The sequence below is a fragment of the Tursiops truncatus genome, chromosome 8 (assembly GCF_011762595.2).
Source record: "Tursiops truncatus isolate mTurTru1 chromosome 8, mTurTru1.mat.Y, whole genome shotgun sequence".
NCBI lineage: Eukaryota > Metazoa > Chordata > Mammalia > Artiodactyla > Delphinidae > Tursiops > Tursiops truncatus.
This window is the reverse complement of record NC_047041.1, coordinates 92,488,008-92,505,336: the sequence shown is the minus strand read 5'-3', so window position 1 is coordinate 92,505,336 and position 17,329 is coordinate 92,488,008. Positions and strand designations below refer to the sequence as shown.

General features: G+C 51.7%; 2 protein-coding genes across 2 annotated transcripts in view; both read right to left on the bottom strand.

Annotated features, from left to right (window-relative positions):
* Nucleotides 1-916: 916 nt before the first annotated feature.
* Nucleotides 917-17,329, bottom strand: part of ALKBH3 (alkB homolog 3, alpha-ketoglutarate dependent dioxygenase) — a 71,054-nt gene continuing 54,641 nt past the window's right edge. The window contains exon 9 of the mRNA XM_019948016.3: nucleotides 917-967. Within this exon, the coding sequence (XP_019803575.1) occupies nucleotides 932-967 (36 nt within the window). The 3' untranslated portion in view covers nucleotides 917-931. The remainder of the gene's footprint in view (nucleotides 968-17,329) is intronic.
* C8H11orf96 (chromosome 8 C11orf96 homolog) lies at nucleotides 14,655-15,980 on the bottom strand. Its single transcript, XM_004313103.4, has one exon. The coding sequence runs from the start codon at nucleotides 15,660-15,662 to the stop codon at nucleotides 15,291-15,293; it is 372 nt and encodes a 123-aa protein (XP_004313151.1). The 5' UTR covers nucleotides 15,663-15,980; the 3' UTR covers nucleotides 14,655-15,290.

Sequence of the window (17,329 nt, the reverse complement as noted above, 5' to 3'; positions counted from 1 at the left end):
AAAGTAAAATAAAAACCAACTCTTCACTGTATGCAAGAGACATACCTAATACAAAGAGGTTGAAACTAAAAGACAAACAGAGGCATTCTAGTCAAATAAATAATAATAATGATGGTTAGCAGAAGTCATTATTTCATTATCAAACAAAGTGCAATTCAGGCCAAAGCACTAAACAAAATGGAAAGGAATTGTGTTATCTATCAGGGCACCACTCAAATGCAGATATAACTATTATGAATGTCTGTGCAGCAGATAACCCAGCAGCTACATTCACCAGGACCAATTACTGCAGCGCAAGGAAAATCAGAGCACAGGAGAAGTAGGAGACTGGAATTCATCTCTCATGGCGGGTCTCAGGGGCAGAAAAGCAAGGATAGTGTATCACGTAAGGCAGCTCTGCTGAACACAAGAGACCTACGGAAGAAACAACTTTATTTTTCTCTCCTGCAACAGTCCAGGACGGTAGACAGCTCTGCTCACTCAATAGTTCAGGGACCCAAATCCCTTCCAAGTTGTGGTTCCACCATCCCCTAAGACTGCAGCAACATCTGCTTGGTAGAATCCGAGTTACCACCATATTCACGTTGCTCCTGGCAGAAGCAGGAGAGATTGTGGAGCCCGTAATCTCAGGCCTGGGTCTGTGAGTGGCAAATACTACTTGCACTCACATTTTATTGGAGGAAACTTGTCACTGTATAAACCTAAACAAAGAGTGAGGTGAGCTGGTAGTGGCCCAGCTTCATGCCTAGGAAAATGGATAGAACAGACCTCAGGGGATCACTACCAATCTGTGCCAAAGCCCGTTCCCCAGGGTGCTCACTCCCCCATGAGTAGGACACACTCAATCCTCTTCCATAGGGGACACACCAAAAAGTCCGTCCAGTTACCGTACTGGTGATCTCTCAGGGATACACAGACCTCTCCACCAGGTTCAGATGTGGTTCCTTGTGGTCCGAAGGCCTGTAAGCTAAAAGACAATTCTTTTTCCACCTATCTGACCAAGAGAAAGTAATGAAACAGAGAAAGTGCGACCACAATAAACACTCCCATTCAGAAGACAGAGCATGGACAAATACACAGTAATCCCAGGGCAGGAACTGCCAGGACCCCTGCCCTGGCAGTGGATGTTCTGTCTGCTCTGGTTTTGCCCTCTGGAACATTCTTCCTTCTCTTCTGCCCTCTTCTGAAGTGGGTGTCAGAAAATACATCTGCCTTGGGGGCTGTTTTAGGGCCTAAACAACTATGGGTTTTTACGGTTTCTTTGGGAAAAACAATGCCCTGGAAGATGTATTAGAGACCAAAGTCTATCTGCTTCCAGTCATACCATAAGCCAGGAACCACACTTGATGCTCAGGTGATTCTCAAGTCTGCTTCATTCCTTTGCTTCTTAGCTCTAGCCACACCTCTTTCCTCACATTAAAGGCAGCTATTTGGAGTTCTACTGAAACAAGAGGCTTACGGAGAAGCAACGCCCTAATTCTGATCCTTACTGAGAAGCAAGGCCCTTAGTCTGATCCTTGCCTTGGGGCTGGATGCCTTGAATGAATGTTTTGCTTAACAGATAATCTTTGAGAAAGGCTCTGAGCCATAACTGTCAGATCTCCTATTGCTTAGGTGACAGAAGCAGACGGCTTTTTCAACCCTGTGAGGCCCCGACATTTTAAGACATTATTCCCTTTCATCTTTGCTTGAAATCGGTCCAATGTGTGTGGATGTCATCTCTTTTCTTTGAATATCTTGGTAAAAGTAACAAGGAGCAGCCAATATTCACTCACCATCTAGCTCTTCCCGACTTCTCCTTGAGTTACAGCCTTGGAAAGTACAAAATCTGCCTTTCAGACCATCGCAGGAAACAATTTCACCTATTATTTGGCCAAGAGTCCCCAGATTTCCAGCATACAAAACTACAGTATCTGCGTTCCTGCCACCTGCTCCCTGCCCACCGGGTTTCAGTTATGGCAGGGCCCTACTCTTGGTGCCAATTTTGATATTTGTTAGGGTAAGGGTTGTTGACTCTGTGTGTGTGTGTGTGTGTGTGTGTGTGTATGTGTGTGTGTGTGTGTGAGAGAGAGAGAGAGAGAGAGAGAGAGAGAGAGAGAGAGAGAGAAAAGAAATGGTGACTTAAAGAACTAAATTTCTTTCTCATGTAGTAGAAGGAGGTAAGCACGCCAGGCTGAGGTTCCTTCCCAATGTCTAGTCCACCATCTCTAGGGCTGTGTCTTCATCAGCATGGTAGAAGCTACGCCACCACCATATATAGGTTTCAGCTGGCAAGTGGAAGGTAGAAAATGTGGGAGAAGCATATATACAGTCATTAGACCTAGGTGTAGAAATGGCACACAAGTGTCTACCTACATTCTGCTGGACAGAACTTAGTCTCATGGGCATACCTATCTATAAGAAGGTCTAGTAAATGTAGTCTAATCCTGTCCCCAGGTAGAATAGGAAAACAGATTACAGTGAATACCTATTAGTCTGTATCCCAGACACAGAACATACTAACATTATTATTTATTGGGAAAATCTGACATATGAAAATTGTAAACACACTGTGTTTTCATGTGACCGTGGAGCTTTCATAAGGTCATAGAGAAAATCTCAACAACTTCCCAAAAAGAGAAATAGTATGGAAAACATTATCTGGCCACACTGAAACTAAAGAAAAAGAAATTAATAACTAAATCTGAAAAAATACATATTCTTCTGCTTGGAAAAATTTTAAACTGGTATTTAAACAACTCAGGTCAAAAGGAAATGCAATCTAAAACTGCAGTATTACCATAAAAGAGTGAAAATGAAATATAGTTACAGAAGTAGTTGGAGGAAAGTTCATAGCCTTAAATATCTATATCAATTTTTTTTGAAAAGAGTGATAAGAAGTAAAGTTAGCTTCCAATTCAGAAAGTTAGACAATAAACTGAAAACTAAGGAAAGGAAGAACTATAAGAGATAAAAGCAGATATTAATAAAAGTTATAAAATAGAAAATAGTATGTAACTAATATATAAACTCAAAATCTGGTTCTTTGAAAAAAATCCAATAGCAAAAGGCAGAGGAATGAAAACTATACACAATCTAAAATGATAGGGGGAATTCCACAGAAACGGAAGAGATTAGGAGGCTCACGTGAGATTAATTGGTTCACGTTATGCGAATGAACTTGAAAATATGGATGAAATGGATAATTTCCTCAGTAAATATAATGTGTCAAAACTGATCCAAAAGAAATAAAAACATTTAAACAGATCATTTCTATCAAGGAAATAGAGAAAAATGTCAAGGGTTATCATTTTCAGGTAGCACCAAAAAAAGAAAACTTCACAGCCCAATATCATTTGCGAAAAACAACTCAAAATACCTAAATAAAATACCTAACAGAATCTAGCTGCATATTAAAAGAGCAGTACACCATGCTGACATAGGAATATTCTCCTGGACTTCAAGTACAGTTTAGCGCATCTATTAGTATAATTTATTTTAGTAATTGATCTAGGGAGGAAAAAAAATCATGGTCATCTCCATAGATGCCAAAAAGACATTTAACGTTCACCTCCACTCTTTATAAAAGCGTTCAATAAAATAGAGATCATTGGATGTTTGCTTTAAGGTATCCTTTCGGGTGTTTCTTCTAGGATTTGTTACACAGGACCAGAGCCATGTTGAGTCTAGGGTAGATTACCCCCGCTACCGAGGCAAGCCCCTTCTGAGTACTCTTCCCAACGCCCGGTGAATTATAAGGTTTTCCAGTCTGGCTGATGGGAACAGATGTTATTCTCAGTCCTGTGTGAGCACCAGGTAGGGTTTCCTCTAATCCTTTCTGGTTGTTTCTTTCCGCAGCCTCGCACGCATTCACTGATCTGTTGAATCCTGGAGGGAGACCCTCTGCAGATGTCTGGAATTCGTTCTTTCTGCAGCTCTCTCCTCTCGGGCACACTGCCCTGCCAACTCTAGACGCCGTGGTCTGCCCAGGCTCTCAGCTTCCTCTTCTCAATTCAGGGAGTGTGCCAGGCTCCATCTGAACCCCCCTTCCTGAGCCACAGTCTTGAAAGTCTCTCAAGACAGAAATCCAGAGCAATGCAAGGCTCACATGATTTATTTCCTATCTCAAGAATCAGTGTCCTTCACTGCCTGATGCCCAGTGACTTGAAAATTGTTGTTTCATATACGTATTGTCTGACTTTTGGGGGCTATTCCAGGAAGGAAGGTAAATTCAGTGCTGTTGCTCCATCTTGGCTGACAGTCTTCCAAAGCTTTTGGTTCCGCTAAGAAGAGGAGTGGAGGCATGTATGTAATTTGCATATCATCTGCATAATATGAAATACACAGAAAGGCCCTACACCCCTGTCTCCAAGTCTTTGGTTCTCTCTTCCCAGGTGAGGAGAGACATACAGCAGATCCAGCTGAGAGAAACCAGGGCTCCCCTGTAGTACCTGCAACTGAGTCTTTGTCCCCTGGCCTCATCAAGGATGTGGGATCATTTTACCCACGCTACTGACCCAAGTCTGTGCTGGTTTTCAATTACCTGAAGACTGTTTGCTTAGACCGTCCATTAGCCAACTGGTGCCTTCACTTCCCTATCTTTGCAAGAAGGCTGACTGAGCAGCATTTCATCCAACCCCAGAAAGCATCCTTCCAAAGATACTCTATGCATATACAAACTTCTCCCTAACAGATGCACTGTTCTTCACCGTGCTTCTCTTACATTCAAATGGATCTTAAGGACTTTTCCATATCAGCACATAACTTCTTTATTTTTTGCTATTGCATACTATTCCATTCTTAACAGAGGTATTGTGTGGTAGCCAGGCTCCCAGATGGTTCCCGGTAATCCTTTTTTGCTGGGATTCACACCCTTGTGGAATCTTCTCCCACTGAATCAGGCTGATCACCCACTCTGGGGAAAGCCAGCCACCATGTCAGGAGGACACTCAAGCTGCCCTCTAGAAAAGACCACATGGAGAGGAGCTAAGGCTTCCAGCCAATGACAGTGCCAGCTTACCAGCCGTGTGAGTGTGCCACCTTGGACTCTCCAAGCCTAGTCAAGCCCTCATATGGTTACAGCCCCAGCTAACGTCAGACAGCAGCCTCATAAGTGACTCCAAGTCAGAACCACCCAGCCAAGGTGCTCACAAACACTGACCAGAGAACTCATGAGAGATATTAAATAATTATTGTTGTTTTACACCACCAAGTTTCGGGGTAATTAATTCTATGGTAATACAGATTTTGGTAACTGGAACAAAAACCTAAACAATTTGGAGTAGCTTCAGGGCCAGGTAGTAGACAGAAGCTGGAAGGATCTTAAGGACATTGTTAGTAAAAACTTAATGACTGTTAGGAGAAGCTATATTTCAGAATAGCTATGGACCAGTGCCTTCTGTGTACCTTCTATTTTCCTTCTTTTTGAAAAGAAGGGTCTATATAAGCTATCCTATGCTTGTTCTACCACTGTATGTTGGATGTGTGAGGGACAGATAATTTGTCCCTATAGTCTACAGGTCTTCAGATCAAGAGGAACCATAGGTAGGGAGCTGTACCTGAGGAACTGTACCTGATGAGCCTCATTGAACTTGGATATAATTTAGATGAGAAGATTTCTGGATTTTGAGATGATGCTGTAAGAGGATAAAAGAGAGCTACCAGGTGAAGGCTCTTTGTTTGCCAGCACCATCCTTCATGCTGGGAGGCTGATGTGATGCTGGTACTGTGGCAGCCGTCTTGTAACCATGAGGGGAAAAGACATTGTCAAAGATGGCAGAGAACATGGTCAGAATCTGGGTCCTTTATTTTTCCCCCTAAGCCTTACTCATCTTTAGTGCCCAGTCCCTGACACCTGGCTTTATTTATTTATTTATTTTCCTGGAAATGGAGAGAGCGGCATAGCCCCTGGTGGCTTTCTGATCCTCAGACCCAGCTTTCACTAAGCTGGGTCTGGTTGTATTTCCTATCCATAAGATTCTCTTTGAATCTGGGTCATTGATGGCATCACTGAGCCACTCAACCCTCCTTCAGCTGTCTTCTCTTTGAGCAGTAACTATTGTCTTTGTGGTCTGAGCCATGGCCACTCTGTGCTACACTTTTGAAGCCAAATACAACCTAGGTGACTCAGGGCCAGAGTCAAGATTTAAACCCCCGCCTCCACCCCAACTCAAGTTGAGAGCTTCCTCCCCATCCTGAACTGTTTTATGAATATATCCGTGTGTGTGTGTGCATGTGTGTGTCCCCATCAGGCTTCTTTAGGGCCAAGGACCATGCCCCCCACTGGGCTCAGTCCCACACTTGGGCTACTCATTGATGGTCCAAAACAGATTCAGCGTACCCAGAAGCTTTCTACGGGATTACATTCCACAGCAGACCAAAGAACAGCTAACCAGTAAACCTCAGAGCACATATAACGGCCAATAAAATGGGGTTTATGAAGCATGGATCTGGGAGTAATAGGCTCACGTGGGCTGGCCTTTCCTGGAATATCTTACACATCTAGGACAACGGGGGCAGGGGTAGCTTTGTCAGACTCCTCCACACAAGATCAGAGGGAAGGTCAGAGGTTTCCTAAAGGCCAACCAACTGGTCCAGAGCAGCTCCTGGCGAGGGCAGGATCAGGGCCGTGGGGCAACGGTGCATTGGCTGGGGTCCCAGCTTGCGGCGGGTTGGCTCTCAGGCTGTTATTTTGGGTTTGGCATGAATTATTCAGCACAGAACAGCCCAGCCTAGAGTTTCTGGGACTCTCCCCAAGGTTGGGAGAGAGGAGTGGGGTGGAGGTGCTGTCGTCTCAGAGAAGACTCTACCTTGTCCCTCTGTGCCCCCGTCTCCCCATCTGTACAGGCTGGCATTGCAGGTCTGGTCCCCGAGCACACTGCCTGCCCACACGTCCCCCAGGGCCAGGATTCTAAGGCTCTAGGTGCTCCAAGGTGCTTGGGGTCTTCTATAAGCTTCAGCAATTAAAGCTGGGAGGGCTCTCAGGGAAAGAGGGGAAGGGACCTGCTCAAGGCCACAGGACAAGGAGCAGAGCTGGGGCGAGTGTCTCGCGAGTCCAGGTCCTGAGCCGCTTATATCTTCCCCACCCCACCGCTGGAGTACCTCTGGGGTGAGAGTCTGATGTCCACACTCCGGTCCGGAGGATGGGGCATTTTCCTGGAGGGCCCCTCTGCCCCACTCTGCTGTGGACTGAGGGAAAGGCCTCTGTATTAGTTGGCTGAATACAAAGAGACCCAGCAGGAAGGCAGAGGTTTAAGGAAGACCGGAGCTCATTTCTCTCTCAGCGAATGGCCCATCTTGAGTCGACATTCCACCTCCACAGGCAGCTGCATGTCCTGAGGTCCCCAGCACCGCCCTCATGCTTGGTCAAATGCAGGCCACAGGAATGCCCACATTGGTCCTTAGGGAAGAACAAGAGCCACACGCCCGCGGTCTTAAGGCCCAGGCCCAGCATGACACGGCGACACGCACCGCTCGCTTGCTCATTCCGGAGCACTTAGCACGCGGCCCTGCTCGCCGCAAAGGAGGCAGACGGCAGCCTGGCCCTGTGCCGGGGAAGATGCTGAAAACGGACTTCACTGGGCTACTGGCAGTACCCACTGCTCAGCTTTCTACCAGATATCCCTGTGACCCTCCTTCCCACAACAGAACACACTCACATCCTCTCCAAGGACGTGGATCCCAGACTCCATCTGGTTATGCTTCCCGATCAAAGTGCAGGATATCTGGGGGAAAGGAAATCCCCCCCTGAGCCCCACACGGCTCCTCTCACTTCAGTGACATAAACTGCAAGACAATTCATCTGCCCTCCCCCATCCCGGCCGCATCCCCCTCCCCAACCCAAATACGGTGGTGGACAGGGATAGGAAAACCACAGCACAGACTCCCATGGGGAAAAGGGAGGAAAGGAAACGTTCAGAAGTCGCTGGTGCACAGAGGGAGGCAAATCTCGCTGGCATGAACGGTGAGGACTTGCTCTGGCTAATCTGGCCAACCTGGTGCTGGAAGACTCTCTTTTCCTCATCATCCTCTGTGGCTACATCTGAAGCAGGTGTTAAATAGTCTGGCTTCCTTGAAGGTTTCTTTGGGGCTCAAACAACCCTGATCACTGGCCAATTGTGACTTGCCTTGGCTATTCGTTCAAAAAGCTTGTGGTCAAGGCGCTTCTAGCTGATTCTAGAGCCAAGAGTCATAAGCAAAGACCATTTCTCAGCATAATTCTGAAGACTGTTTTATTTCATTGTTTCCTGCTCTGGCCCAGCCCTCTTGAGACAGGCTGGGACCTGGGACCCTTTGCTGCAGTGCTTGTATCTGGACAAATGTCTCCTCCAGCAACAAAACACAGAGAAACTGTAAGGTAGTGGGCAAATTATGGACAACAAGATACAAAAAAGAACAAAAAAACCTAACTGCCACTTCTCTTTTTTTTTTTCTTTTAAATTAATTAACTTATTATTTATTTTTAGTTGCATTGGGTCTTTGTTGCTGTACACGGGCTTTCTCTATTTGCGGCGAGTGAGGGCTACTCTTCATTGTGGTGCGCGGGCTTCTCATTGCAGTGGCTTCTCTTGCTGTGGAGCACGGGCTCTAGGTGCGTGGGCTTCAGCATTTGTGGCACACGGGCTCAGTAGTTGTGGCTCACAGGCTCTTGGGCTCCAGAGTGCAGGCTCAGTAGTTGTGGTGCACGGGCTTAGTTGCTCCGTGACATGTGGGATCTTCCTGCACCAGGGCTCGAACCCGTGTTCCCTGCATTGGCAGGCAGGTTCTTAACCACTGCGCCACCAGGGAAGCCCCTAACTGCCACTTCTGAGGAGCCAGGAGCAAAAGCAGGGGGTCAGGAGCAAAAGCAGGATACTGTGCATGGCCCCCCTGTACACAATACCACCCAAAGGGTGGGCAAAACGCCTAAGCCCCTCTGGCCCGACCCCTGGCCACACCCCTACCCTCACCCCATATAAGGAATCAGCTCACCCCGCACCCCGCGGTGAGCAAGCGAGCAAGGGCACCTGTTACTTGTTCTCCCTCCCCGCTGCTGCAGCAGGGGCCCCAATAAAGCTTTGCCTGAATTTCTTGTCTGGCCTCTGATCAATTTCTATCGATTAAGGAGGCCAAGAACCATGGTCCGTAACACTCTCACTTTAATTTGGGCTACATGGGGTGGCGGGTGAAGGGGAGGAGAGGGGAATGTGGATTCTCCCACAATAAGTCTGAGTGGGCAGATGAGACGCTTAGTCTAACCTTGCTCCAGGGCTGGATCCCGGGCCCGGTTTCCTGGGTGGCCTTCGAGAAAGGCTCTGAGCCACAACTGATGATTTCCTTCTGTGTGGGTTACAAAGAGGGGCGGCTCTCACCGCTGTGAGGCCCCATGTTTCTAGATACTCCTTATTCCTTTCCATCATTCATGTCTTGTAATAATTTGCTAAAAGCCACAGAGAGTAGCCAATGCACACAAATATTCTGTCTCTTTCCAACCACTTCTCCTAGAGCTATGTTCTCGGTCAATACATGATCAGCCTTCCAAAATGTCATAAACATGGTTTTACCAAATGCTTCTCCGAAGTATAACAAGGGGCTCTAACTTTCCAACCTGCAACGTTTATACGCTCCCCGCTTGCAGCAAAATCACTAAGTCAACACCTAGTACTGCAGAAGTTTTGTTAGGACAGTACCCCACTGCCAGCGCTAATATTTCTTTATTCAGGGTAAGGGAAGGCTGGTATAACAAAGAGACCCAATAATGATTTAGTGGCTCAGAGAAGATAGACGTGCATTTCTCTCGTGTGTAATTGTCCACAGTGATCATTCCAGATCGGCAGGCTGTTTGGTTCCACAAGGTCATCCAGGGGCCTGGGGTCCTTTCGTCTTGTTTCTCTGCCATCCCCTAGGCCACTGGCCTTGTCGGCTCGATCACTGGGTTGCAGGCACATCCATGTTGTCACTTGTGGGTAGGGGACAGAGAGCACGGTGGGCATGGCAGGAGAAGGGTACACATTAAGGCCGAGGTCTGGGAGAAACATGCTTCTCTTCCCAATATATGCCATTGGCAAAAACTTAGCACCTCGATAGATCTAAGTCCAAGAGCATCTGCGACACAGAGGCTGGCTGTGTGCCCTGGAGGAAGCGGGAAATCAATGTTGGTGAACAATTATCAGTCTCCACTGCGGGCCTGGGAGCTGAATGGGCAGATGGCCATTGCTGTGAGTCACGTGGCTGAGAGGACTGTCCACGTGGGAGTCCCTCACCCTCTCACGGCATATATACACACAGTCTGCAGCGTGCTATTCCCCATCCAGAACCACACGGCCAGCAGACCTGCTAACACATATTTGTTTGGTAAACTTGGCCATGTCCCTACAGTTCTCTCTAAAACGATGCCTGCCATCCCACCCTGTGCCAGTGGGGGCCTGAGGGAGATGCAGGGCTGCGCCACGAAGCTGCCAGGAGATGGAATGATGTGCAGGCCCGGGTTCTCCGAGAAGCAGACTCCAAGGTGGGATTAAATGTGCAAGGCTTTCACGAGGAGGCATGCTTGTGTGACGTGAGATACAGAGGGAAGCCAGCCAGCAGGCTGCAAAGCAGGAGTGACCCCAGAGAAGGAGAGGGGGAGAAAAGGTGTCCGTGGACAGCGCTGCAATCTGAGGAAGCTTCTGCATTGCCATCGGGAAATCTTTGAGCCAAAGTCCACCAACAAAGAAATCTCGTGTCTCCCAAGAACTGTCCTGCCTTAGAATCCCAGCCACGTACACAGTCGTTGGTGGGGAGCAGCCTGTGGGGGGCACAGCCTCCGCCAAAGAAGGGGATGGATTGCAAAGCCAGAGCTGCTCTGTACTGGTCAGTTACACCCCTGTCACCAGAGGTCTGCAAGGCCCATTCTCATCGCTGCCACAGGGGGTACAGTAAGAAGTTGCGATCATATTCTAGAAAGAGTGTAGGCTTTCAAATAGAAAAGAAAATACCTGTGGCAATCCAGCTCACTACTGACTAGCCGTATGCCATTGCGCAAGAAACTTAACTCTGCTGACCCTCAGTCTTCTCCTCTGTAAAACGCGTGGGTAAGGTTCTCAGGATGAAATCAGAGTACCCACAGGAGGTGCTCACGAAATGGTGGTCTTTATCCTCCCCCCATCTTGCAGAGCCCGGTGGGCCTAAGAGCTACCCCAAATGTGCTCCCTGACGGAGGACTCCCAAGTCCACAGCTGACCTCGATTCCCTGGGGTCACAGACAGCACCTCCCTCTCACCACCACCCCGCCCCCACCAAGCAGACCCAGGAGTGGCACACAGCAGACTGCAAAGGACAACCTGGCATTTAAACGAGTCCAAGAAACACCCTGATAAATATCTCCCCCAGGGCCAAAGAGGAATGTTTAGAAGAGGCTGCCAGCCAGGGCTGGGATGGTGACTTGCTACCTCCTCCGAGCTCCAGCTTGTTTGAAAACTCATCACCCAGGCTAGGACTGCGGGCTAAGGCCCAGGTGGGGAAGGGAAGGAAGGAGGCGTCTCCTTGGACAAGCTTGTAAAGCCAGACGGCTGTAAAGCCAGACGGCTGGGCAGGCTTCCACCCACCCCTGGCACATGCCGGCGCTACAGCTCCCAGAGAGGCGCTCTCACCCCGGTTTTCTCTCTGCTCCAATGCGCAGTCTCCAGACTTTCTACCTCGCCTTCCCTCCCCACTACTTTCTACAGACCCCTTTCTCTCTCCTCCTCTCTCTCTCTCTAAGGGTGGCCCCTATTCTTCTCAGTCTCCTGACATTTTCTGGCTCCCAACTCTGTATTTCGCCATCTCTCTCTGTCTCTAAGCTTCCCCGTTTCCCCGAGGGCCTCATTCCTTCCCATCTTTCTGGTTCTCATGCTCTCTTGCTCCCTCAGCTCATGTCTCCCTCTTCTTCCTCCTCTCCCACCATCTGGCCTCCCGGTCCAGCTCAGCCCAGCCCAGCCGCCTCCTTGGAGCCCGTGCTGCCTTGGATTCCCTTCGAGCCACAGGGAGGAGCTGAGTCCCAGAAGTTACACAGGGGCCTCAAAGCAGCCCCTCCTGTCTCCCCTCCTTCTTCCTCTGTGCAGAGCAGAGATGCTCAGAACCAGAGAGTGCGCCCGTGTAGCGCAGGGGCTGTAGCACCCCGACCCAGCCATGCCCCCGACATGACAGCATCCCAATCTCTACCCCCAGCCTCTCTCCGTGTCACCACCTCTTCCAAACTTCTTTCCATATTCAATCCTTAGAACTGCCAATCCTTAGAACTGTATAGGCAAAAGTAAGAAACTGAAACAAATGGGACATCACTTTTATACCAAAGAGTGGGAAATGAGCTGAATTAAATGTGGAGTACCTATTTAAGAGAAGTTCATGAAAATCATGATATAGATAGATACGTACTGATGTTAAACAGAAATCCAAGTAAGAAAAAAAAAAGCATCCTAAATAGTATTTAGAGCATAAACCCATTTTGTAAAAAAAATATCTATGTGGATATATATATATATCCACATATATCCACACATATATATACATATACATGCACACATAATACAGGCATAACCTCCAAAATGTTGACATATTTATCTCGGGGGTGGTAGGAGTATGACTGACTTGTTTTTAATATAATGAACAAATAGTTCTTGGGTAACAAAACATTAATTTAAAAACAAATCAGGAAGTAGGCAAAATGAGCATCAATCTTCCTCACTGCCCCCTTACTCATTTTAACGCAACAAACTTTTCGGAAGCACCTACTGGGCGCTGGGCCCTGCCAGCAGCTGAGCAGGAATTGGAGCGATCGAATGTGGTCCCCTACAACGTCCCCAGACATTAGCCAGGATGACTCAAGGAGACTCTTCAGGGAGGCCTTTAGCTGGGGTATGGGCTGAAGATGGGGGGCTGGAGAAGGAGGCTCTCCAGCAGGGCGAAGGGTATTGGCAGGGCCGTGGTGCCCAGAGGGGGACGCCTAGCCAGGATGTCAGTCTGGAAGGGTGAACCCATAGGAAGGCTTGCAGCACCTGCCTCTTGAAGAGCAGAAACAGGAGCTATCGCCCAAGATGTAAGATAAAATGGGGGTGAGGGGGGTCAGGATGAGGGAAGAGAATGGGGAGGGGGCTCGAGGAGGGAGTTCTGAGCTTGGGCCACCCTCCTCCCACCCCAAGGGGCTCAAACCAGCCTCGCCGCGGCCACTGCAGAGACGGGAATCAAAACATGGACCCACGGCTGCCTCACCACGCCGATGCCTTTGCAGTTAAGTGCCTTGGACATGTGCCCTCACATTGGAACTGGCTGTTGCTGGGGACTGAAACGGCCTGTGTATTCCCAGGGGCGAGGGCAGCACCAAAGGCTGCAGTCCCCAAGGCCCTGAGCCCGGCAGCCTTCTGTGTGAGCCAGAGGGGAGGACATTCTTTTACACCCTGTGTGTTCTATTTTTGTTTCTTTGTTTTCTTTCCTCTGCCTTCTCGTTTTCTACAGAGCCCAGGGCGACAAGACGTGCAGGGTGAAGAGTAAAAGGCAGCTCAGATGCCCCGCAGGGCTGGGCTGAGCTGAGCGCCAGGCCCCCACCACCAGGGGGCATCCATCCTCTCCGGGTCTCTCTAAACTGCTCAGCGGAAAGCCTGGCCCTGGTGGCTCAAGTCTGGAGTGTTCTTGGAGGGGTGGGCTGGGAGGGGGCCCCAAGTGTGAGGACCTGCACTCCTCAGCCGAATGTGGCTTATTACCCCCATTACCACAACGGGCCGGAGGAGCCTCTTACACTGCTAACCCAGAGGATTCAGGGCGTAGACAGGGATGCAGACAGCTGCTGGAAAGCACTGGAAAGACAGAGTCCTGTGACTCAAGGAGCACTGGACGCGGAGTCAGGAAAGCACGCTGCGCGGCCGCTGCTCTTCATGTGACCTTTCCCTCTCTGCTAGGTTTGTTTTCTCATCTGTAAGCAAAGGCGTGTGTGTGTGTGTGTGTGTGTGTGTGTGTGTGTGTGTGTGTGTGTGTGGTGCGGGGGGCTCCGTGGTACCCAAGCGCCCTTCAAGCTCTGACCAAAGACAGATTCCTTGAGGAACCTTGAAGAGGGCAAAGGGAAGAGCTGGAGAAAAGGACCAAAGAACCGAAACAGCCGCCGTTTGCTCCCCCAGCGCAGGAGCGCCTGGCATCACGCTGAGTCAGCGCGGGGGCAGCGGGGCCCTCACCCGCAGGCGACTTTGAGGGCGTACCCACACTCTCTCCAGCTCCCAGCCCTGCTTCGGACCCCACCACCCACATATCCCCGCCTGGGTCTCCTATCGCTGGCTCAGGCATCTCCCCACCCGTCGCCTGGAAAGGGCTCGGAGTGAGTGGGGTCTTCTGTGGTGGGTACGGGGCGATGACCCTGACCCGGGTCTCCCTGAGAGGTCAGCTGCGCCAGGCAGGCGCTCTCCGTCCTCACAGCGCCAACCTTCGCCTCCCTAGCTGCTCCACCCCACCCTGGACACCGGCGATGGGGAACAGACCCGGGAGGCAGGAGAGCTCTGGGCCGGGTGGATCCACCGGGGAGGCGGGTAATGCACCCGGGCACCGGGGACGCGACGTCGTTCCGGTGACCGAAGCTTGTGGAGTTGCCTCCACCCGGGGATTCCCGGCCCCCGTTAAAGCGAATCCTCCCCACTTCTCCCCCAGTCTTGGGAGCCTGGGCCCTCAAGGTTCAAGAAGTCAAGAGCCTTGAGAAATGCAGTGTGCAAATATATTGACTTTATTTATCTCCGTTCGGGAGTCTCACAGACATATCCAGGTAAAAAGAGCGTTAACTAAACGCCGTCAGCCATCGCAATGCAAAAATAAATATCAATCCTCCGGCCACAGCAGCAGCTGCGCTGCACCCCAAGTCCCATCGGCCGCGCCTAACAATTATAAAAGTGTTCAGCGAGAGTGTGTGGGAGTGAGTGTGAACGGGTGTGCGCTGGGGGGCACGGTGGAGCCATGTGCAAAATCGGAGTTGCAAACCATCGGACAAGGGCATGGAGCGGCTCTCCGGGAAGCCCTGGTGACCCGGGGCGACTCGGCGAGGGTGCGCCTCCCCGCACACACTCACAGCAGAGTTCGTACTGGGAGGAGTTAAAAAATAAACATTTACAAGGGCAGAGAAAGCGGGCCCCCTCCCTGGCGCCCCGGCGCGCGCTCCCGCCCAGGGCGAGCGCAGCTCGGGGAGCCCCGACCAGTTCGTAGCCGGGTGAGGGTGCAAGCGCTCGAGAGGCGGCGGTCCCCGGTTCTCGGGGGGACCCCGGGGGGCGGGGCCCCTAGGGGTTCGCACATCTGTCCCCGGCGGGCCGCCGAGGCGCGCGAGTCCCGGCTGCGGGCGGCGCCCCTCACAGGGCCGAGTCGGAGTCGCTGGAGTCCAGGCTGTTCCTCAGTTTGCAGCTGCCGAGCTGCTCCCTCTGCAGCGACAGGCTCTGCGTGCTGCGGCGCAGGCACTCCAGGCTCTGCAGGAACGACTTCTTGGCCTTCTCTTCCTCCATGGGGGACACGCCCTCTTCCTCCACCTCCTGGATCTCGTCGAAGGTCACCGGCTGCGTCTTGAAGCGGGACTGGCGCGGCCGCCGCAGCCGGCCCTTGCCCTTGGACAGCTTGGCGGGCCGCACGGGCTGTGGGAACTCGTCGGCCAGGCACACGAAGTGCGGCATCACTGCCTGGTAGCTGGAGCAGATGCCCATCAGCTCGCCGGGCTTGGCGGCCGCCATGGCGCTGCCGGCGTCTTCGGGGCCGGACGGCGGGGCGGCGGGGCTCTCCGGGGGCGGCCGCTGCGCCGGGGCCCCCCGGGAGGCAGCAGCCTGGGGCTCGCCGGGCGGGGGATCCAAATCTGCTGCGGGGTGGCGGCGGCCCTCGCGGGCCCGGGTCGGCGCTCCTCGGGAGGGCAGGCGGACCCGTCGAGGGGTGCGGGGCTACGGGGGCGCTGCTCCGCTGCGCTCCGAGGCGCTCGCCGCCGCTGCTGTCGCCGTCTGCCCCGCGGCGGCCCGGCTCGCCGCTTATATAGCCGGCTCCTGCCCCCACGGCTGCGAGCTCGGATGACAGCGAATGCCTTTTAAAGCGTGCGCGCCCCGCGCCCTTCCGCCTGACGTCGCCCCGCCACTCTGGGAAAGTCGCGGCTCTTTCCCCAGCGCCGCCCGCCAGCCCGGCTCCGGAAGGCAGGCCCCGCCCGCGCGGGTTCCGGGAGCATCCGAGGCTCCGGAGAACGCTGCGGAGCAGGGGCGCAGGGTGGCCCCGGAGCACGGGTCCTGCCCGCCCTGGGATCCCCAAGTGTGGACCAACCGCGGCGGCCGCGGGGGCGCACGTCCGCCTCTCCAGCCTCCTAATCCCAGAGGCGCACAATCCAGGCGCTTGGTTATTTGGCCGCGCGGGTTCTGCGCTGAGCGCGCGGGGCGGGGGCAGCCCCCAGTCTCCTTGCTGCAGGGAGAGCCAGGCCACCCGGGCTCCCCAAAACTGAGTTCCGAGGAGGACTGGATGTCCTCTGGATCCATGCCACCTCCCTCCCCAAACACACACACGCACACACACGCGGGCACGAATACAAACACACCCGATTTTTCCAGTCCACTGCTCTTCCCTGTCTTCTCTCTGTTTGTCTCCTCACTACCCGCACCCCCCAAGTCCCTCGCGCACCCCCATTCGTGGTCAGAAAAATGACACTTAGATATGGCACTAACAACAACAATAATGATAACTAACCATCTGGAGAGCTTTACTCCAAGCTAGGCAGTGAGCTGTGTTTTACATATATTATCCTACTTCATCTTCCTAACAGCCCTGTGAGGTAATTCGTATTTTCCCAGTTTTACATATGAGAAAGTGGGGGCACAGAGAGGATAAGTAATTAGGCCATTAGAGACTGCTGGGGAAAAGCGGGCTCCACTCCAGAGTCCATGCTCTCATAGTCCCCTGGTAGGGGTTGATACCTACCAGTGCCCCCATGGCTGGCTTCCAAGAGCAGGTCCCCTGCCCCGGGGTTCCCAGACTCCCAAGAGGAAACTGTGAGCATTGCTCTGACACACAGCCCTAGGGTGCCAGCAGCCAGCTCACAGGGCTGCTGAGAAAGGAGGGAATCCATGGAATTTGGCCTCCATTCCTTCCATAGCCATTCAACAAAGATTTATTGAGAACCTACTGTGTACCAGCTCAGGAAAGTCCCTGCGCTCATGAAAGTGACAGTCTAGGTAAGGGGGCGGGACAGACAATAAACACCTAAACAAGAAATGTACGGTGGGTGGTGTGATAGCGATGCAGATGGAGAGGTGGAGGGGGGCGCGAGGGAGCAAGGAAAGGCTCCCCAGAGTGGGTGATAATTTAAGGTGCCCCCCGAAGGACAACTGTAGCACCACCAAGTGTTTAATAGATGCCACGCTCTGAGCAC